Genomic DNA, 23590 nt, shown 5'->3' with positions numbered 1-23590 from the left:
ATGTAGAATAAACTCAGTCAGCATCAAGAAGAAATCATGGCAGGTTTTCCAAACTGAAGTGATATTTATTGATACACTAAGTCAGCATGAACAAATATTGACTTCCTTTTGGAGCTTCTCTCTCAGTCCAAAGAACTTTTTAAAATGAAAAAAACAACAAAGTAGTACATAACTCTTATGTTGGAAGTCAGAATTTTATAAGGTTTTGCTGACTTAATGGCTTGCTAGTAAACAGTGAAATATTTACATATTACTCTCCATAGGCCTGATTCTGCAGCCCATCTGTGCAGAATTTCATAGGCGTGAAGGGAACAGCTTACATGAGTGAAGGCTTTCTCTGAGCATGCATTTGTGTAAGTATCTGCTGTTTGCGTAATTAAGACTGCTTCTGCACAGTGACCTGGATTTTCAACTCAGAACGCCATGATTACAAATTATCCTGTAACCTTGAGCTGACTCTCGCAGACTAAACTCCATGCTGACCACCACAAATCTTGGCCATTGCTGCCAATGCCAAGAGTTTATCATAAACAAATTTACACTTTCTTAGGAATACATTCCTATAAAATGTACTCTGCAACATCCAGCCAAAATAGCTCTACCAAGTTTCAGAAAGTGATGTTTAAAGAAACAAACAAACAAACCAAAACCTAAAACCTTGCCCCAGAATCTACTAAGTTAATACATGTCCATTTATTCTCAAATAACAAATAAAAAAATCAGCGCATGAGTTCTTACTCTACATTCTATTTTCAGCTACATTTTTCAAGTAGAAAATCCGCTTTAGTGACTAGTTATTGTCCTAGTGCTGGATGATCAGGTCTTTTAAATAAAAAAAGCTTAGTGGACTTCAGACAACTTGAACTGACTGATTAACCACTGCAGACCTGGTCCCAGATGTGTGTCGAGTTATGAACAATAGTAAGGCAGGTTGCAGGGACTAGAAAGAGGATTCAATTTTATTATCAGGCTAAAAACATACACAGCAAGAGGCATCCTCTGCCACGACTAACCTAAGTCTTTAGGATGACCACTGATAGCCAGCCGGTCTGTGCTAGGACAATATCGTGCGACTCTAACGCATCTGGTGCTCATGGCATGTATGCAATAGGAATAATAGCAAGTATCAGTGACCAAGGGTCAAGGCACTGCTTCCCATATGATCATGATCCATAGGAATTCAGTGATACTGTTTAATGCAGTTTATCTCTCTAATCACACGCAGCTCAAGGGAGGTGCTTTGGCTTTGGCTTTGTTTCTTCCTAAGGCACAAAGAGCAACAGCAGGAAAAGATCAGTTTGGGACTGGATTTACTTCCCCTTACCTCTATTTTTCAGCGGTGGCAGCGTAGGGTGAAGGTGTTTGTTACAGTAATCTTGGCCTGTGCAACATTCAATAGATCTTCTTTGGTGTGGAATAGGAGTGTCCTGCAACAAACAGTTTGATAGAAAGCAAATGAAATATCTGTGTTGTAAATATACACTGTCATTCTGGCACTTGAGAGAAAGATGTGCTTGTTAGCTGGACTACAGTCTGTTACAAACTTCTAGGATGTGAGGAGTAAGGATTTCTGCTACTGACCATATCCAGCAACATTTCATCCAGATAATTAAGAGATGAAATCACCCCTAACGTATTTCTATTGGTGCCCTAGTGCTGCAGAGAGGACTGATTGACTCTAATGGTGCAAGACAGAACTGTGAAAGTCACATACATCCACCAGTTAGACTTACAGTACAAAAATAAGTGGGTATTCAAAACCGTTTAGCCAGAATAATACAGGAGTTGCTTTGCAGACTAATTTAGCTGCTGCTTCCACTCTCCTGGGAAGCTGGGTAAAATACCTTCCATGGACCTCGATGGTTAGACTGTTCGTGTACTCATGTAAAATCATTTAAGGTTAGCACTGGGAAAGGCAAACACTTTACAGCCACCTTGCTCCATTGCCCATACCCCTTGCATTCCTGCAGTGAGATTTGCTCTCCATCAGGAGATCACTGTACTACTTGAAGCGAATTTCTGGCACCAGAAATCCAAAACCAAAGTGCAACTGCATGTAAGACATAAAGGTTGCTGCGATCCATCAAATAACATCCTAACTAACTTTAGCTACTGTGAAGACTTCAGGAATTAGACTGCATTTCTCTAAATTCAAACTTCCTCCGAGCGGGAGTGTTACTACTAACAGCAGTGCCAAAACCAAAAACTTAAGTTATTGTTAGGAGAAGCTATAATATCGCCATTCAGGGATATAAATGCACTCCCCTCAGCAATCAAGGCAAAGCAACTATCTGCCAAATGAACAGAAGTGAAACACATGGACATAGCAATGTCTGTTGACTGCACTTCAATTGAAAGCTATCAAAAAGCCAAGTGACACTATGGCAGCAAATGCTTTCTTACCCGACACTGGAAGTCCGAGCCCTCTAACCCAAGACATCCCTTGGTGACTAAATGTCCACCAGACTCATCTTCTTCTATTATGGTGAAGCAGTAGCCATCAGTGCTGAGGATTGGAAAGAATGAATCAGGAAAAGGCTTTGAAGTGAAAAATGTGCTGCTAAACACAGCCTTAAACTTTGTTCCTTGCAAGACAAATCTGCCATTAACAAACTGATGTACTAAGGCAGGCTGGAAGATTCAGGAACCCAAGGCAACTTCTCGCAACACAGTCCAACAGCCAACAGTGCTGCGGACCAGCTCTTGCACACACAAAGGAGGGTCCGCCTTGCAGCTGGCACACTTACCTTCCCAACATATCACAGCTATAAACCCCGCTAACAAACATCTCAACATTGTCTGCCTATGATCATTAGTGTGCTAAGACTTTGGAGACCTATATAAATGCAAGCATCAATGCTACAGCAGGTCTGCCTTGTGTGTGGGAACAAGGCATGGATATTTGCACCACGGTGGAGACCTAAAGAAAGAAACATTTTTGAGATACTAAACATGAAATATTATTAAGAGTGATTTGTGATTCCTGTTTTAACCATATTACAAACTGCAACGCTCTTGTGTATGAGTCCTTGAGTTATCATCAACACCCTTCATAACTGTTTACTTGGGTTATAAGCCTAAAGTGATCCATAATGCTTCCGTTTACAAGAACGTGCACCAGGGAGGACAAGTATACTAACAGATGGCTAGATGGTGCTGGTGATAAACGTCCTTCCTCGATGAAGGTCAAATGCCTGAATGCTATGGAAAGAGGGGGAGGAGGGCATGAAAAGGGTGGCTGCATTTTACTGAGACTGCTGTACATTAATTTCTCAGCACTCTGAGGGAGATACATAGCGTGTGTAAGAAACACAAATTGACTGATTTGCAGGAAGAGGATCCAAAAATAAAGAAAAAATGTCTTAGGTGAAAGAGTTTAAGTCACATAGAAATAAAATATTTTGTTATTTCCCCAGGAAAATAACACTGGTTATTATGTGCAATGAGTACTTTTCAGAAGAGAAGAAACAAACTCAGTTAAAACAAGGAAATAAAAAGGAAAAATGATTACGAAACTTAAACACAGCAAAATTTCAGATTATTTGCTCCTTACTTGAATCAAAGGAGAGTCTAACAGAGCAACAACAGCAAAGGCAATGAAGACATAGGAAACGAGAGGCACAGTTACACATGTAAGAGAAACACAATTTGGAAGTATTAGCTACACGACGGAGAGATGCTGGATAGGATCATGTCAAACATTTGCTGTCGCATATTTTTATATTAGTGGTGCAGGGTCTAGCCACAGTAAGCTTATTACTTCCAATAATAATCTATCACGGGTTATTGACTTCTGGATTTGAAAAGTAACCAGTTGCACATTACAAATTACTTTCTCAGAGAAGCAAGCAATGACTTCTACCCTTCTTTGACATTGTGCATATGAGTAAGGCAAAGGAGAAAGCAACCCTTTTGGGCAACAACCACCTTGATTTCATTGCTTAAGCTTAAAAGATAGGAACAATAGGATTGCCGAGAAGAGAGACTGTAAGGAATCCATTAGAGTAGAATATTATATTAGGTTAGATTTTATTTGTTTGCATGGTGCCTTTGATTCAAAGCAATGAGTAAGTTTAACCCAGGGGACAGAGCAACAAAACAATAGATTGCAATCAAGTGAAACACAAAAATGAACTCCACAGCTAACAGTCCCCAGCAAAAAACAAAACGCTCAGCTCACCAAAGGAAAGCAGGGGAAGGAAAAGTCAAGTTGTTTGCAAAAGGGAAAAAGGAAGGAGGAAAGTCAGCAGTTTTATTTCTTTTTTTTTCTGACTTGCCATGGGACTCTGATTCTTAGCTCATTTCTGAAAATTAAATTCAGGCTCCTCAAGCACTTCAGTCCCTCTGAAAATTTTAATCCAAATTTAAAAAGACAAAGAAAATTAGATTGGATAGAGCAAAATGGAAAAGTTATAAAGCTCCAACAATAAGGATAAATCATGTTCTTTACAGACAACGGTAGAGTAATGAAGGAAAAGTGCAAGATAATTAAAAATAGCAATGCTGAGCAGAATAAACATTGGTACTGCTTGTTTCTACCGCTAAGAAAAGTAAAACAAAAAGTTTTCATGCAATGTAAGAACTCATTATCTTATTGAAAATTTCTCAGGTGTTTGGGCAAGAGGTAAAAGCGACTTCTGAAAAGAATGCAGTATCTCTTACCTGCTTCCCCACTCCCACACCCAACCTCTTCTCCTGGTTCACAGGATGTCAGATAGACCACACACTGCAAGTAAAGGGCAGGGCATACCCCTGCTCTTTGATTGACTACCCTACCTCATATCTGCTGATGGTAGAAATGAAACTGTTCTTACTGTTATAACAAGTCAGAAACAAGTCAGATAAGTCTGCAACATCTCCAATTTTATGTTTATTTTGGTGTCTGCACAAATAGAAACATATGTACATCACTGATACATGCAAAGCAATATGAAAAACCTATTCTCCACTTCCTAGCAAAAATTTGTGGTATAGGACTATTATTTTCTTAAACTCTGTAATTTGAATTCTGTGTAATTTGATTCTGGGAATGCTGTGTAAAGAAGGAACTCAACCTGATATTACTGAATACATCCAGGTACACATCCACTAACCTCCTCCACTAAAGCATCCTCTTATTAGAGTATGGTGCAGGAGAGCAATTAAATACATTTTGGATGTGATCACTAATAAGCACAGATTTGGTATGTCATATATTTGCCAAGAGCGAATTTTTACAGCCAAGTCAAATGCCAGGAAAATAGAGGGAGTTAATAGCGGAAACACTGACAGACACTGATGTAGAAGGTGCTGCCACAATTACAGATTACCAGAAAGAAAGAGGTGATCTTAACTGAGACCTTTACTAAATGTCAGAAGAGAGGAACAGAGGCCAACAGCTTTGCAGCTGCTCACACAGATGTCCTCACTGGCCAACAGCCATTTCTCACAGAAGATGCGATACCTCAGCTACCAAAACTTGACTGCTGAAGATTTCCTGTCCTGCTCTCTGTGTGTGTGACACAGCTGGGGATGGCAATATGTAACTTGGAAATGCAACGTCTTTCCCCCATTCAGTGCCTATCACAAACAGATGGGTTAAATAACTTGATGAAAAGATTCCTTATCTTTAATTTTATTTGCAGTTGAGTCCATACGAGTATTATTATTTTTGTCCACTCCTCTTTCTACTCCTGGTTTTGATATCAGAAAGAGGTACTGCATCTTTTCACTTCCATCGAAAGCAACATGACAAGTTTCTGCACTGTTTTTAAAAATGATCAAAAATTGTTACATTATGTACAGAAACTGGGAAGTTCATATCCTTCTGTAAAGACTGGCTGAAATAATCTAATTCAAAAATTGGCTGACTCCCAAATCGCATCTAATTCACGTATTTTGTCGCGTTCTTAAGGAAGATGACGAAGGCCAAACTTAGCAAAACGCTGCCTTTTGACACTATCCATTAAACAAAGAGTCACTGTAAATGTGTTCAACACAGGCTAATTTTTCAGAAAAAATAATACACTTAGTGGCTGTGCATCAGGGAAGTAACATGAAACCAAGCAAGAAGAGCATTACACAGTTGTTGAGCCAGATGCACCTTCAGATGTTTGCAGAGCTACTCTGAAGGCAAGGAGAGACATACAGGTGTAACAAAGCAAAGAAGCTGGCTCACAGCAGGCCACAGTTTGTGGCCACACTAGTCTCCAAGATGGTGATGCTGGTCCTACCACATACGCTCTGCTGTGTATGCTACCTTTTGGCTCTCTGGGTGCTCAGCAATGACCCTACACGCAGAGAGAAAGGAGGGTACCCAACACATCCTAGCAGAGCATCTTTTCATATATCACATGTAGGTCTATCCATCAGTATTTTCTCTATACTACCTGCCTGTACTATTCTCCCAGGACTGAGAAATGACCCAGCCCACCAAATGTGTCTTGCATTGTTCTACTAAATCACAAATCAGATCAACTAGTTCTCCCTGACACGTGGAGTCACAACACAGAAAACAAGCCATTATGCCAATCTGTGAGGGAGAGCCCTAGAAACCGTTCAGGCTTCATGCTGAGTATATGAGATCTGACAGGTCTATACACCTGATAGCCCAACTTGGGGTATGGCAATAGCACCAAGCATGGGTACCTCTTCATTTTCACCAGGGCTCTCTAGCACCTTTCACTTATGTGCAAGATCCATCTCAGTAGATGTAAGAACTATCAAGAAGCAAATAGTCAAAATAAAGCTACTCATCTTCCTCTCTTCATTTTCCCTTTTTTCTTTTATTCCTTTCTTTTGTCTCCAAAATTTAAACACAGACCAAATGTTTTCTTTTACTTGACCTTAAGATTACACTGCAGTTGAATTTCTATGATGTAGCTTCTTCTTTAATGCTAGGACACACTTAACATGGATATTTGCTGGTTTGGAATTTTTTTTGGTATAAGTAAATTCAATATGCAAGGGAAGTCTTAGGTATCCCAGCACTTTCTGCACAATACCACCAAAGTACTCCCACATGCTAAAAAACTATCTGAGACTAATGCAACAGGTCTCAATACAGGGAGACTGGACTTGCATTACTATTTAGTTTAAGGTTTATATTAAGTATCTAATGGGCAAGCCCTGAACAAAACTAAGAACAAGGAATTTCTGGGGCACAGTTGAAAAGCGTGGGAGGAGGACTTTGCATTTTAGTTTAAACACTTGGGGCGAAGTCACCTGCTGATCCACATATGAGACATTCAGCCCTGGCAGAGGGGGCAAGCAAAGACTGGAGCTTGCAAGAATTTGTCACTGTTGACCTCTTTTTTGTTTTAATCATCAAAGGGGACTTAACTGCCTCCGGTACAGCCCTGTATAAAGGATTACATTAAAAAATAAAAATAAACATTAAAAAAATCAACAGGCTAACTTGTAAGATCTCACCATAGCTCCTTTATCAGAAAATGTTCAACCTTACCCTAAAAACTAAAGTTGCTTACAAGAAAAGTTGCCTAAACTCAGTGCTTTGGCCCACTGTTGAAGTCTTCTTCCTCCTACATACCAAATTACAAAGAAAATTCAATCCTATCATCTGGAAAACAGGAGAATAAAAATAACATCACTCAAGTGAATTATTACCTCTGGTAACACTGAAAAAGCAACTTAATTATTTTATTGCTTTAGATAACCAATGCTACCTCAAGACAAAGTTGGGCAGAAACACAATCAAGACCAGTAGGCAACACGTAAAAAATTAAACTCTATCAGCCTGATCTTTAAAACTGTCAGCATTTATTTATGAATGGAAAATAGAGCACAACAATGCACCCAATCAGCCTCTGCCTTTACTGCAATCCCATTACAGTCAAAGCTAATTAAATCTAACACTAGTTTTTAAAATATGCAATTAATTATGATTAGACACAACTGCCCGTGCATTCACTTTGTACACAGAAAACTTGAAATGGAACAGTAAAACAAGGTCCTGGTTGTGTTCAAAGCAGCTTTGAGCTTCTTTACTGAAAGCCTTTTATGAATCGCGCAGATGTTCAGAAAGAAGAATAAAGTTTCAACACGTTGATGGTTAACACACCCTTTACAAGCAGAGGATTGCAAACCTTCTGCAAAGATCTTAATTGCCAGGGCCCTGAACATGCTAATGAGCTTCAATTGCCCAGAGTGGCCCCACCTGGGACCCCCCACCCATACATACCCCCCTGCTCCATTTAAGCTCAGGTCTGAGCATTAAACCCCTCCCTAAGTGATAGTAGAGGAGTGCCTGCCTCCAGCCTCATCTCCTGCCTGCATCGAGATCACTACTAGCCATGTGAAGGGCCATCAAGGGAGCTATCTCAGCCTGTTGTGTTTGGGTACCCTTGGAGAAATGGGGTCCTGGTGGGTAAAATATGGTTGGCCCTAGCATCACCCTCAGCTTCTGGCTTGGCCCCCTTTCACTGCTCCCTGACACTAACCCTCTCTTGATGAGATGACCCTTTAATGGGTCTTCTAAAACTTGTTGTGCTCATGGATTGCCCCATTTTTTTAGAGCGCACTCTAACTAGAGCTACTGCTTTTCTGTTGATATAGAAAGCAATCTGCATTTTAAGCTGCAGTGTTATCCTTAGCTCCCTAAAGTATTACTGGACTTAAGCTGCAGAAGTATAAAGAAAGGGAAATTCTGTATAGGAACACAGCAGGCTGTTAGAGGATTTGATACAGATGTGGTTAAAGAACATTGACTTTTAAATTTCTAAAAATACAATTATGGAGAGGATTTTAAATGGCCACCAGATGTCCTCATTTTTATATAAACATTCAGACTACTGGTACTACAGGCAAGATCTATACTTTAATAGATAAATACCTGTGGTAGCAGACCAAAATCTTCAGGTGGGATAGCAGACTGCTTTTTATGAGAAATTTTTAATGGTGATTGCGATAGGACTAGCTATTCTATTCTGAGAGTTTTAATTTAAACACAGCTGGAAATGCTTTCCACTGAACTTTCAGAGCCCTCCTTGCTCCTGGGCACACACAAAGCTTCCCTGCTTTGGCGAGAGCCCTGGCAGGGACAGTGCCTGACGCTCTTCAGAGCCCAAGCCCTGGCTATGGGTGTGCTCAGTGAATTTCCCAGGTGTCGGTGCTTTGCCAGGCCCTTGGGTGCCCCAGCACATGCTGGCTCACCCCCGCAGGGCTGGCAGAGCCAAGCTCTGCAGGTCCAAGCACAGCCCAAAGCTTAATAGACTGATAGAGCTGATTAGAGGTTTGATTTTTTTTTTTTAATATAAAATGTAAAAGGCTTTCAGCAGCTACATCTGAGGGAAGCAGATAATTAATCCAATAACGTTTAATCTGGAGCAGTTCATTTATTTTTCAGACAAACACAGTGCGATCGATACTGCTTGAACTTCAATATGGGGAAACTTCCTTTATAGTGAGGTTCAATGAGAATTCCTGTGTGCTTTAAAACTGTGCCAACACTCCTTCGAGCTAGGATGAAATATGAAAGTTACTGCCTGACTAGTAGGATTATCCCAAAACACAGGGGGAATGAATAATGCCTGCTAACCTGGTTGGTCTTGGTCAAATCTTTTGAAACCTGGTCTCAACGCAGCCGGCTAACCTGAGACCTAACAACTCCTCTTTCCCAACAGCAGATCTAGGACCCTATTCTCTATGTAACACCCCATTTCACTTTTCATCTGTAATTCCAGCTATGTAGTAGGCAATTTAAGAAGCAAATGATTACAGACTTACAGGTAAGATGTAGGGAAAACAAGGGGTGTTGTGTCCTTTGTACCTCACCGCAGCTCTCACACCAAGGTAAGGGGAGCCACAGGAATGATCACCATCTGAAAAGGATTCTTGCTGACATTTAATTTAATTTACAATTTAATTTAATTTTTTTTTGTTTTATACTACTCCAAACTCTTCAGCTATTGCTCACTGGGCAAGTGGCAAGGTGGATACTGCTGAGGTGACAGCACAGGACAGGAAAGAGAAGTAGCTCTAATGCAAGTCTTTTGACTGTTTCCATTTTCCTGGACAGAAAAGTGATTAATATTTGATGGGTAAATTCCAGTTTCAATTATTATTTTAATGTCTAAATTGGAAAAAGTAATTTTGTCACTCAAGTAGAACATTCAAGCCCGAAATGTGCAAAGATATGAAGACAAAAGGAGTTATAATTATGTGTTTTATTACCACTTAACTGCCTGTCCTTGGGCATTAACACCTAAAACCAAGTTTGGTATTTGACACTATAAAGGGGACTCTGAAGAGAGTTTCTCTAAAGTATCACAGTGAGGGAAAATGCACAAATCCATTTTAATAGGACATTCACTCATAGTTTCTGGTAACATGAAAAATACTTAATGTCAATGATGCCTACGAAGCAATGTGCAACAGCAGGCCTACCCAGCTGGGGTATAAACCTTGTTCAATGGGCTCCTTAACATGGATCCCTTTGTGCTTCCTAATTCACGGATTTAAAAGTCATCTGCAACTTCCCTGTTACTGCGTGTGTGAGACAGCACGTGTGAAAGCAGTGGCTCTTGCTGGGCAGGAACAGGAAACAGCTGATTCACGCTGCAGGGGATCTGCAAATTGATATCAGAGTGGGTTTTTACAGCTTTTTTAACTGATTGCCATGTGAGAGCAGTTAGGTCTAACTCCTGGCTAGAGCACGGGTTTGAAGGAGGAGGATAGAAAGCGGAAATGGGATTTACAGCTGTCATCAAAACTTTGATACACTTCAGTGTCCAACTGCAGGCTGAGCAGAATTAAGTCAGGCTACAAAACAACACCCAAAAATCCAACAAAGCGATCAACATCTTCAGCAACCTTAGGCCCTCCCCGCCTATCTTTTTAATGTGCTGCCTTGAAGACCTGACACAATGTTAGACTGTCTCACCTCAAACAGCACTGCATACCCAGCTGGCATGTTCCACTGGGCTCACATCTGTGCCCTGCTTGGATACTTCTCCCATTCCCACAACTCCACTAGGCTACAGCTGATGGTGAATATTTCCAGTATCCTACCTGCTCTAAATAAGCAGAAAAGTTTGAATTCCTCATGTGGAACATGAAGAGCTCGGCCCTACTTTGCTGCAGCTAAAGCAAACTGTACGTGCACCTCAAGCCAAGGCAAGGGTGTTTGACCACTGCCCTCATTCAAAAGCAATAGTACGTGTCCAGCAAGAGCTGCTTTTGAGTGGAGGAACAGGAGCCTGGTCCCACCACAGGTACCCTCAGTCACCTCTGCTGCTTCAGGCAGCGGCAGTGCAACAGAGACCAAGGCTGAGCCTTCAAGGGGACTGTGCACAGCTGGACATGCCTCTCCCCCAGGGAGGCAGAATCCAACCCAAATGAGAAGTTTGTAGTACTCTAAACACAAAACCAAACAGAAGACTGTAACTAGAATAAGAAAATACTCAACACTTCACCTCAAGAAAAAGATCACTTTCCTTTTAGCATGGAAGCAACAAAAAACCCAATGCCTCGAGGACCTACAAAAGATAGCTCAGCTATTGCAAAGACACACACCAAGAGCAGGGTTCTTATCAATTCTGTAGAAAGCGATTATAAATTTATACTCATTTACTGACATTTCAATATATCTCCATTAAGTCTCCTCCCATTAACTGCATGCACCTTTAAAAACAAACTTCTACCTTCAGAATATTTCACATGCAATGAATTAATGCAAGTATTATCAAAAACTGTAAAGATGTAAACACTCTAGCATAAAAATCTAAATACATAGCTGGTATCTAGGTAAAAATTACCTCTGATTTTTAGACACAATGTATAAACAACTCATTTACATATTACTCCTTAAACAAACAACTGCGACACCCAGCTTGGGACTGCTGAGCTACCACATACCCGTCTTCCCATGTTTCACCGCCAAATATATATATATCCCACAAACCTGCAGGTGCTGTTGACTGAGTCCTCAGGACAGTGGTGGTGGCACTGACAAGACAGCTTCTTCTGCGGAGGGGCAGGTGCTGTGCTCTCTCCATCTTCTTTTCTGGTCTCCATGTTCAACTTGCCAGAACTTCGCAAGGGCATGTTGTCTAGAAAATTGGCTAGAAATATAAGGGAGAGGAAAAAAGAAACAGTTCTAGGCTGGATTGCAAGGCTTGGAATGAAAGCTTTAAAGTATTTCTACTCATCAAAATTTGAGAAAGTTATTTGAGCCTAGTGTTCACTACAGAGCGGTTTTCTGTAGAAGCCTCCGAAGTGGTCACTGGGTTTGAGGCTTATTGAGCCTCAGTGGCATTAGATCAAAGGTGCTGATGTTCAAGTTCTGCTGCTGCCAAAGAGATATGTTGTGCTTTTCAGATTGCAGAGTACAGCTTTCCTCCTATTGCATTACACAGGTCAAATCCTTGGTTACACCTGTGTGCTTTCTTTGTCTCTATACTTGGCATGTATCTACATCCACTGAACCCCATAAAAATGAGTGGGATTTATGGTACTCCAGGCAGAGCAGGAGACAGGCATACAATTTAACAAAGATTTAACAGAAAGTGATGTTCTTTCAAGTTCAACAGCATTTTCTGTCACTGAATTGCAGAAATACTACTTGGAAAACAAGGAAAAACAGTTCATTTCTATAAAAAAAAAATCTATAAACAAAGTAAAAGGCAAGAATGTGTTTTAGAACGCACAATGCTGAAATATATGGAGGCGATTACTTCTAAAAATATCAGAGTACTGAATCTCCATGGAGCTGGTGGAGTACAGCTAGAGATGTTGGTGATGGGCTAGGAACTGTTTAAGTGACACCCCCACCCCCCCCCCCCCCCAGCTCCACTCATAAATATCAGCTTTCGGTGCTTGTGAATATTTTAAGCCTCAAAGACAAAAATGAGATCAGCATGAAAAGCTTCAACTGGCAGTTTCTCACTTTCCTTTTGCTTCCCTGTAAGAAATCTTACTAAAGGGTCATTTATGAACAGCTCGCTCCAACAGAGTAGTTGAAGAGCAGGCTTGAAATTCTTGATTTACTGTTAAGTCTTTAGAAACAATTGGCATTATTATTATTATTTTGATTGGCTCCTGAACTGCTGCTTTGACTCTAAAACCTTCCCCAAACCTCCATCATCAGGACTGATATATTGTGGAGCTGACGGAAAACTGTATCCTTTTCAGCTCCCTACAGAGAGATGGAGGGGGCAAACAGGCAGAGGTGATGGGAACCAGCAGCTACACTTCAGGGCTTGGATGGCAACCAACCACCAAGGCGAGAACAGGCTGAAAGGTCCCGAAGCAGCAAAAGGCTGGAGGAAGAGCAGGGCCGTTCAATCAGCCCATATGCCCTTCGGAGGACTAACGAAGTCCAGTCTGTGCTCCTGGGTGCCTGGGGCCGGGCAGTGCCCTGAGCACAAGCGTGCATGTCATGCCTCCCAGCTGCACACCCCTCCTCTCCTGTGCCAGCTCTGGTAGGAAAGCACTGCAAATGGGCAGGCACCGGCAACAACTGGCAGACAGGCTCTACTTTTCTGCTGTGTAACAAGAGACACGCAAGCTTGTCCCTAGCAAACTAGGAAAAAGCTGAAACTCGTTAGCTCTGGGAAAAGCGGGGCTTTGCACAAAAGAACAGCTCATTTAGAGAAGTGTTAGCTTTTTGAGCGTTATAGCCCTTCCACTCCTTGCGTATTCCTTGCATAAGACGTACATTAGTAATACTAAGGTGATACACATGAAAGACAATAAGACAATCATTCACCATATCAGACTATAACACCTATGAAATGCAAAACTTGTGTGGCTTGATCTCTGCTTAGTACCTATGTATTCCACTGAAACCGACTGGATTTTTTATTAGCTCACCTCTTCCTAAAGTCAAACCAGAAAACTAGTTACAAAACATAGACAAACTATGGGCTTGTAACCCTTCTGCCCAGCATCAGGATACTAATTGGATTCATGTCACAACTGGATGTTGAAGTCCCATACTGTTTTGACTAACATTTGGCAAAATTAGAACTAAATGGATTAGTTCACTCAAGATGCACTGTATATCTGTGTACTCATAGGTATACCTTAAGATGCAGTAGGTTCTTCAATTAAAGAAAAAATGCACTGTTTGTTTCTCATAATATAATTATGAAACTCTAAAATGCAGCCTGTGTACAACAAATTAGTATCAACAGATGTTTGCTCCCTGGGTCACAGGATTAGAGATTAAGTAAATTCTCTTTCAATCAGCAATTTTTGTCTGTATTACTTTGTTACCATTGAATGGGGAACATTCAACTATTAATATTCCTGTCAAGGATTTTTAGACTTCAAGCTTATGAGGCAACAAAGTGAACTTCTAGCTCATGAGGCAACTGAGTGAAATAGTTTTCTCTGTGTATCATTTCCATGGCTCCTTCTACAACCCATCTACAGATTTAGCAGGGATCTTTCCTCAGCAAGGAGTGCAAAACCAAAGGCATTTTACACCTAGCACAAAAAAAAAATGAAAGGTTTAATTACACATTTGAAAGTGCCTGAAGATGTTAAATTTAGACAACTAAATACCTTCCTCAATACAGACAACTGTAGGTCATTCCTTTTTTCAACAAATGTATAAGGCAGTCATACTCTAATGCAATCTGTGCCCATCATTTATCAGGGATGTGATCATGAACAGCTTCTGCAGAACTCGCCATAAACAACAGCTTACATCCCTAGACCCGGTTGTAGTCTTAAAATAAGACAGGTGGGAGCTGCTGAATTAGAATCAGAAGTCTGAAGTATCATCAAAGCATCACAGGTGGCTATTTACAGATGTAGTTTGGTTTTTAGAAAACTTAGGACAAATAGGCTGGCATTCAGATTTACACTTTCCAAGAGTTTGAAGTAGGGATGTAGCCTAGGATTTTGCTTTCAGCTAATGCCTAGGGTAAAAAGCAGTGTAAAATCATTGCACTTTGGTGCTGAATACATTAAATCAAATAAAATTAAAGGAGATAGGAATAAGATACTTTCAACCAGGCCCTTTTCTATCTTCTAAAAAGAAAACCTCTTCTCATTCCATTCTCTGGTTCCTTTTATGCCTTAAATTCCTGGCTGCTAGCTAAAAAGATAGGCAGATCTTTTGCCTCTGAAATTCAGATGTCTCACCCAGCAGATGACCGTGGAACATGTAAGAACTCTTCTTCTCCCACTCAGAGCTGAGTTTCTACAAGATCTTTTGACTTCTACGTCTGCTTGACTTCGGAGCAGAAAGATTTTCAGCAGTCCTTTCCCCAAAAGGTAACGCGTAGGAGGAAACCCACAAGAGCTTTTCAGTTTGGCAACAAGTTTCTCCTGATACCAGGTATGAAATGCACAGTTTAGGATGGTGAACAGACAGTCCTCTTGCATTTGCTCCTGTGCTGTAAGAAGCACATGTTGGTCATGCAGCCCTGGCTCTGTCTAGGGATTAGAAGCCCTTTGGGTTTTGAAAGCTCTCCTAAGGAGCCATGTCCAAGTGCCCTGGAAGCAAGGGATTTCAGGCTATTTAAATTTGGCTGCTTCTCTGCTGTAGCCTATTCTGTTGCAGTCTGCTTATGGCCAGCTTCCCATCCCTGATGAACTGAGTGCAGCTTGGGACAACTGCAGAAAAATCGTATGAGAAATAAGGTTATTGTAGTCTGCTGAGAAACTTACTGACTGCATCAGGGAATTAATCAAAACAGTTGAGAGCCTGAAGGTCACCCTTGGACTGGTATACCTTCATCAAATTTAGTTGATTTTCTCAGCCTATCCCTCTTTTTCCACTAAAATTCACCAGCATGTACAAAGCACCTTCCACCACAAAGACAGGCAGGTGGCCACCAGGACTTTTATGTCTCCTTGGAGTACTGCTCCTGAGAAATATTTTCCTCTAAGGACTGGGACCACTCCAAATTGCAATGTGATGGCCTCTGTTAGGAATCTCCACCTGAGAACAGGGACTGTGTGCTCAGAAGCAGCATGCTACTGTTGGTTTTTTTCCAAATGTGTATCTCTCCATGCTTTGCTTCACCTGAGCTCCTTTACTGAAAGGCACGTCTACAAAGATCCTGAAGCCAGGAGAAGGAAAATGAGGAAAATAAAGTGCTGTAAAATGAAAGCATTACACTGGATGACCATGAGAATGACTAATGTCTAGTCTAAACCCCTGCTAACCTCCATGCCAACAACTAATCCTTCTTAGAGATATTCTTCCATTTTGCTTCCCATCCCTCCTAGACTTCATGGTAATCTATAAGCACTAAGCTTTTGCATCTAAATACTAACTTTCTAGGGTGGCAAACCATTTCATTGTTTCGCAGTTTGTTTTGCTACCATTTCTTTAAATGACAGAGAAGCGATCACAGATCCCTGCTCCACAATCACAGTGAAGTAACCATCAGGATGAATTACATCCTGGTTTTAAATAATGCTGTTTCATGTTGGTTTGAGAGGTCTGTAGACAGTGGTACCTCACACAGAGGGAAAATCGCTGATTTAAGCTTTGCATTTACTCATGGTGGTGCAAAAAAAATTTGATCTAGAGAGCCCATCTCTTAGTGTACATTCAGTCCTCAAGCTCTCTGCTGTAGCTGCCAATAAGTAGTCCAGCCCCTGCCAACTGTAGCCATAGTTATGTGATTTGGACAGGAATTTCTCCACTAGAACCTGGATAAAGCCCAATAACTCATTTCACACCAGCCCACAGCCATCAGATGGTAATGACTTTTGGGCACTGCTCTGATTCAACAAGTCCGGTAATGTAGGAGGTGAAAAGCTCTGTATTCTGTTATTCTGTAGTCCAAATCTTAAGCCATCCTGTTCCCTGAGGATGAATAATTAGCAATAGTTATCTTAACAGATTGATTTCTGTGCCACAGCTGCACAATTTATGTGCTGTCTATGCAGTGAAAAAGCAGATCTTCCATGAGCTTGCATGGGTTTGTCACAAGTAAAAGCCAGACTTGCTCCTTCCCAAAACATGCTAAGGGCCACAAACAAGTCTGTTCAGAAAAAAACCATCAGAGTGCTGTGCTCTCTTCTCTTTCTACACAGGGTATTTGAAGGCTCTGATTAATGCAGTACCATCCATTCGCATTTTCCCAGGCCAATAACAACAACATTTGGCTAGCGATAGCACCCACTGACGGGCAGCAATGCTTACTGCTTCAGAGAAGGTACACACCTCAGAAGCTTTGCACATCATGGAATGGCTGTTTCAACCGCTGCTTTGGACTGGGAATTAAGTACACTCATAAAAAAGTGTCTGAACAGTAATTAAAAAAACAAAACAAAAAACACCCAAACCTCAAAATAAAATCAGTCAACTTGATAAAACTGTTGGACGGAACTTTTAAACCACAAGGTTACTTCATCTATGCTCTGCGCTAGCCTATACAGTTAGTGTGCTTTTCCTCAAATCATACTTTTATTAAAATATGAAACTATCATGCAACACCCTGCTAGAGTTTCCTATGCTATATCATGAACTACAGCCTGATGACTTCCCACCAGGCCAGGGTTATACCATCAACATGATTGTTTTAAGAGAAAGGGAAATAACTAACTGCTAACTCACTGTACTTTACAGTCATCAGATAAAAGAATTTCCATGGGATATTTTTTGGCAAATAGTCAGCAATGAAAACACAGTGCAGTTAAAGAAGTTGAAATAAATTACACCTCTTAACTCAGCCTGATCTACTGTGTAAAATAGTCAAGAGGTAACAGTAAAACACTTTTTATTGGTGACAACCATATAACAGAGAAGGAAAAATGGATCATGACAATTTCCCTTTGCTGGATATTCAAGGCTACCATAAAACCCAAGGAAAGGTCAGATGCCAAGACCTGCATATTTCTGATCCGAACCCACTTTAAACAAAGTCTGGCATAAAAAACACCAGAAAAATGAAAACAACATGCTTTCCTTTTCACTGTGTGACTGTATTGCACTAGTGAGCCCAAACTGAGGTTGGTATCAAATGGTGTTTGAAAATAGCTGTACCTGACATACATCCACTGTAATAAACTGGCATACTAGACAAATTGTAGCGTTGTTGGGCTTATCAAGTATGATTTGCTTCATTTCCCACCTATGCTGGCTTTCCTGTACACCAAAGTACGTAGAACCCACACATTGCTCCTCATCTATGTATTTCAAAATTTGGGGTGGTTTTGCTTCTATTCATGATGTAAATAAATAAGGTTTACAATCTGATGTAATTTTAAACAATCTGTCAAGGTAGTTTTCTTAAAAACTGTTTCTGTCCATATTCATAGAATTGCCACCAAGTACCAATATAGCTACATGTATACGGCACTATTTCAAAAATTGCTTTCGCATTTGGCTTGAAAAGGATAAGCACCCTTCTCCAAAAAGTCTGTTTAAACCATCTTAATCACACATGACATTACTAGCTAAATTAGTTAAGTTCAGCATGGAATGTAACAAGCTGTGACAAAGCCACTGAGACAAGACCCTTCAAATTAATACTCATACCGTACTACTCACAATTTCAAAACACAAAGGCTTCTTTGGTGTCATAGCCCATGGAAAATGCACATGTAATTTGCTGTCCACCATTACATCACAGTTTGATTGAGTGTTACTTTTTAATGGTTTCCTCTCATTTCTGCTATCCACAGTTAATCTGTGACATATTTTTCATTTGGAAAAAAATGAGAATTGGTTGGCACATTTTTCATAGCATGAGATAGTGTACCAACAGAATAGAAAAAAAGCACAAAGGAAAGGCTTCTTTAAAATTTCCAAAGGAAAGTACATGCAAAGTGTTCTAGCCTGCCAGCTTGGACTCAGTAAAGTCTACCCCTACCCACTGTAATTTCCCATTAATAAAGAATTTCTCCAACTCTGTCGAATCTCTCGCTTAATTCTACCTTCTACAAGCCTTTGTTTCCATCTATAAATGTTCCATGGCAAAGAAAAGCTTTTAAAACGTAAGTAAGTTTTTAATATTTGCAAAGATGAATGAAAAGGTATTTCACATAATTCTCGTTAAGATATCAACATATCTTCTTTATTTCTAATCTCTTTTCAAGAGCCACATTTTACACAGCACAGGTAAAATGTGTTGGAGCTACCACTATTCTTTTCTGAATTGTGTGTTCTTGTACAATTCAAAATGAACAAACTTTTTGCAAACATTTGTGTAAAAGAAGTACTGTTTGATGCATGTATGAGGCTAACAGGTAATAAAACTTGAACAGTGAGACACTAATATTTCAGGAATACTAAGGTGAGATCCAAGGTCCAATATGAGAATGACTGACTCTTCTGACTTCATCCCCAGAAGGATTTTGAGTCATAACAGAGCATCACATGAAAAAAACCCAGAGGAGATGCAGCTAGATCAGACCTCTTCTGATCTCCCCAAAGCATTGGTATTTAAGGCACCACAAAATAATAAGAAAGGGATATTTATTTCAAAGGCACACTAGCCTAGCTTTGCGAGACAACATGCAGAAATCTAAGTTTTCCATGGTGGCATTACTTTATAAATTGCTTCATTTATCAGTTTGGTTCATACTGAGTGCCTACACTTACTTTACAGGATAGCTTCAGGTAGAAAATAAGCTACTGAATACGTACATTATACAAAGGCACATTAAAGGATAGTCTCATGTCTTCAAACTTACAATATTCTTTACCACAGAAAACAAAATCAACTATTTCAGTGAAATTGCTGAAGCAGTTTCTTTGAAAGAGGTTGCTTTTATGTCCATCACTTTTATGTACCTGAGCTTTTTCATCCCTTCCTCAACAGCATCTTGGGAAAATGTCTAGCTAAATGTAATCAAAACTCATGAAACTATGCCGGCTGCAAAATCCCATCTCCTAGCTATGAGCACCACCTGATCAAAACAGGGAATGGAAGCTCAGGTAGAAAGATGTGAAACAAGCAGTCTGGATATTAAGCTAAAAACAGCAGAGTCTGTGCCACACTTCATTTAGAAACCTTTTATGTAAAGAAAGATAGGAAGATTGCTGTTAACATCCAAAGCTAGTTATTTCTGCTTTTAAGCTGCAAATCCCCACATACACTTGCAGTTCCAAGCAGCAAACTCCCAATGCCACTATCAGGAGAGTATGCAAACATCACTACAAGCAATCTTGAAAACTCCTGAACACTAGCAACAGGGGGAAAAAAAAAAAAAGAAAAATACAGACAGGAAGAAATGTAATGTGATACCATTACTACTAAACTATGCTTTGCTATCTGATCTGTAGGGAAGTATCAAAGATTGCAATGGGCAAGCCGTAGATTTTTACTTATTATCATTTCAGATGATATTTAGATTGATGCATTCAGACAATAGCATTTAAAAGAAACAGCAACAGACAGCTTTGACCCTGTGGCTCTCTTAGATATGTTTAATAAATCATTGTCACTCCTGTTCCCTTTTCCAATGAAAAGAAACCCAAGACCACCGTGCCAGTAGTCAAGACAAAAATAGTGCCTGGAAGATAAAAATATCAGCTAGCCGTTCTCACCCCAGCATCAAAGACTGCACCTGTATATTAAAATATAATTAGCATGTGCAAATGCCATGCTTGCAGAAGACAGTGCCAACAGTATTCAGAGCAGCCAGTGCCCTTCTAACTGACTAGGTTTAGCTGTTCCTGAGTAGATGTGACATATCCCCAGCTCAGCCTAAAGAGCAATCTACTTCATAAATCACTAACTCCTTTCTCAATCCTACTACATTGAAGTTGTTCCCTCTCACTTCTCATAAGAATAAATTAAACAATGTAGACATTCACAAAAACAAAACTGCCATACAGCTATCTTATGGCATAAGCATGCTATATTTTTAATGGCTTTTTTAAAAATTTATGGCCATACATACATAACTTTCCTTAAATTTGGTTTATTGATTAGCTTATCACAAATGCTTCCCAAATCATGGGGATGATGATGCTTCCTACCAACTCCCCTCCCCACTTTTCCTCAAGTGCCTGTCTATCTCCCACAAGGACAGATTATTTAGTGTCTGAAAAAATCACTAGTATATTTTGATAATTTTGCACGGGCAGATGCCATCGGCATCCCTAAATCCCACGTGTTTACGACACACTCAGCAGCTAACTGTTGCTGAATGAAGCGCTGAAGGATCTGTAAGAATTTTTCTTCCTGGAGGCAAATGCCACCCTGCCAGGTCAGCAGGCCAAGCAGCGTTTTAAGTAATTGAACAAGTGACAGTATAAATTCTTGCCCTGTTTGGCTGCCAAGGCAGGGACTGAATTGAACTGACTGCCGCTACTGTCGGCCTCACCCCACACGCTGAGCAGGGATTTGAACCGCATGTGTAGAAATCGTAAGCAATGAAGAAGACCTTTGTGTTCGTGCAGGAGGGCCGAGACACAAATCTTATCTTCTGCAAACATGGCCGAGTGCAACAGAAAATGTCACTGACTTACTCACTTTGACAGAAAACAAATAAATCCATTTAAAGAGGGAGGAAAGCATCTCTATTGCAAACCAAAATTAATTGCACGCGTGGAACAACAATAATCAATTCCGACCGCAGACATAAGCGCTATGGTTTTCCTGAAGTGTTCTAGTAGCCTAAAAGCATTTCCCTGCCTGAAAGCTTCAGAGCATCTGCTAAGCTTGTGCCTGGGCAGGAAGGAGGCACACGCACCCCGCGCCCTACGACGCTGCCGACGAACCATCGACCGGTCCCCGCGGGCAGGCTGCCACGCTCACCCACCCGCGCCACTCTCTGCAAGAGGAGGAACCAGCCGCCAGCCCCACTGGGTTTGCTTCCTTCAGTTTTTTCCAATGTCATATGGCTACATCTTCATCAATGCACTTCATAAAGCACCTCAAAGTCTAGGAAAGAAAAGTGAATTGCAAACACCCTTAAAACTTGTATCCCACATGCTCTTCTCCTTGACGAGTTTTCACGAGCTGTGTGACCGTCTTTCTCTCCTTTCTCTTCCCTAGAGAGTATGAAGCAAGAAACAATTCTGGTGAAAATGTAAAACTTCTTTTTTTCAGCACCCAGCCCCATATAAACAGTGATGAAAAGTTTTAGTAAAGAAAGTACATTTGTTTTTATTATTTGGCCATTTTTCCAATTAACTAGTATTTAACATGTACGGAACAGATGCAGCGTTTTAATAAGCATTATTGACATACACATGCATTATATATTGCCAAAGTACCTTTAAAATTAGACAAGAAAGATGTCTATTGCTAAAGCTTAAACCAGTCCCAGCTCTGTAATTCATCCTCAAAATGCAAACCTGGCATCAAAGTTGGTCTATTATTGCCAAACCATTTATTTTTAAAATAACTTCAAACCCAAAGATTAATATAAAAGCACATTTCAGGAGAAAAAGAGAAACATCCTTTTAATTCACTGTCAGGCTGAATGCCAATTACCAGGTCTTCTACAAATAATTTTTTTTTCTCGTTCTTCACCAAAAAAGAGAATAGGATATCTTTTGGTTTATCTGCAGTATTTTCTCCATAAATCTACCACCTCTCTCCTTAAAACTAAACTAACCAAAGTGCACCTGAATGTTTGCAGCAGACCCCTGACACCGTACAAACTCTGACCCACAGTCCAAGCAAATGAAAAGGAAATCTCCACTATGTTCCCCCTGCTCCCCGCAAGAACTGAAGCTCCAAACACGAGACGGCGCGCGTGCCACGAGCAGCTGGCTCCCCACTGCCCTGCGGGGCAGCCCCGCATCTCGCCAGCACGCCAACGATGCTGCTTTTTTTTCAGTCACACATTTCCTTCTTTGACCTTTCTGCAAAATCCACTGAACTTCATTGGGTTTTGGTTTTTTTCAGTCTCTTCAGTGTTCTGCTCAAACCAGGCTTTAAAAAAAAATTAAAATAAAAGAAAGAAAAAAGTAAAAAAAAAAGAAAAAGTAATAAAAAAGTAAAAAAGAAGAAAAAGGGAAAAAAGAGGCGGGGGGGAAGCACAAGCGCTTTGTGAGCTGAAAAGCTAAGCCTTCTACTTACACTGGGTTTCTGTGGGCTTGCTACGTCGCTGCCAGATTCCCCAAAGATGAGAGTCATGTGAGGAGGCAGAGGGCGGCTCGGGGGGCTCTGCTAAGCAAACACAGGACCGTCCGCTGGGCTAATCCTGCACCTGTGGCGTGTTATTCGGCAGTAAAGAAATGTAGTCCAGACTGCCTCTGCCTAATACGGCTCAGCTGTTTTTCTCTGTACTCCCTTTGATTGTAAGCTGGCAAACAATATTATTTCAGCCAGGCACAAAGCAATATTCAGGCTACATAGGATATGACAGTAGAAAGGTGGAAGAAAAAAGAAAATCCTGGAATTACAAATAAAATAAAGATTCTGAGCAATACAGAATTTGTAACTATTTCCAGATGGTTGACAGTGGCTTCCAAGGTCAGTATGTGAAACGCACACTAGAGCTGGAGCCTTCTGCTCCCCACCTCCCTTTAAAGTGGGTCTACCTGCGATAAGGAATACATCACAGCGGCCTGGCTCTCATTTACCCAACTCAATACATGTTTTCCGATGAGCGCAATCACGAGAAGGTTTCAATGGTTTTGGGGCTTCCCCTTCTTTACTTTATAGGCAAAAAAAAGAATTCTGATAGAGAACAGACCATTAAAAGAGAAGGCATGCAACCA

The 23590-nt window shown here is 40.6% G+C and overlaps 1 protein-coding gene across 7 annotated transcripts in view; it reads right to left on the bottom strand.

Annotated features, from left to right (window-relative positions):
* The window catches only part of BMPR1B (bone morphogenetic protein receptor type 1B), a 259567-nt gene that overhangs the window by 22381 nt on the left and 213596 nt on the right, over nt 1-23590 (bottom strand). For 5 of the 7 annotated variants that reach the window (XM_030023205.2, XM_030023212.1, XM_030023217.1 and 2 more), the window contains 3 exons: nt 11900-12059; nt 2404-2506; nt 1325-1427 (listed from right to left, as the gene is read on the bottom strand). In XM_030023205.2, the coding sequence (XP_029879065.1) occupies nt 1325-1427; nt 2404-2506; nt 11900-12042 (349 nt within the window). In that variant the 5' untranslated portion in view covers nt 12043-12059. Of the gene's footprint in view, nt 1-1324; nt 1428-2403; nt 2507-11899; nt 12060-15090; nt 15115-22946; nt 22984-23590 lie in introns of those variants that run through there. The other 2 variants (XM_030023235.2, XM_030023197.1) reach the window with 2 other exon arrangements.

The sequence above is a fragment of the Aquila chrysaetos genome, chromosome 1 (genome assembly GCF_900496995.4).
Source record: "Aquila chrysaetos chrysaetos chromosome 1, bAquChr1.4, whole genome shotgun sequence".
Classification (NCBI taxonomy): Eukaryota; Metazoa; Chordata; class Aves; order Accipitriformes; family Accipitridae; genus Aquila; species Aquila chrysaetos.
The sequence above is the reverse complement of the archived record's forward strand: the minus strand, read 5'-3'. Positions and strand labels throughout refer to the sequence as shown.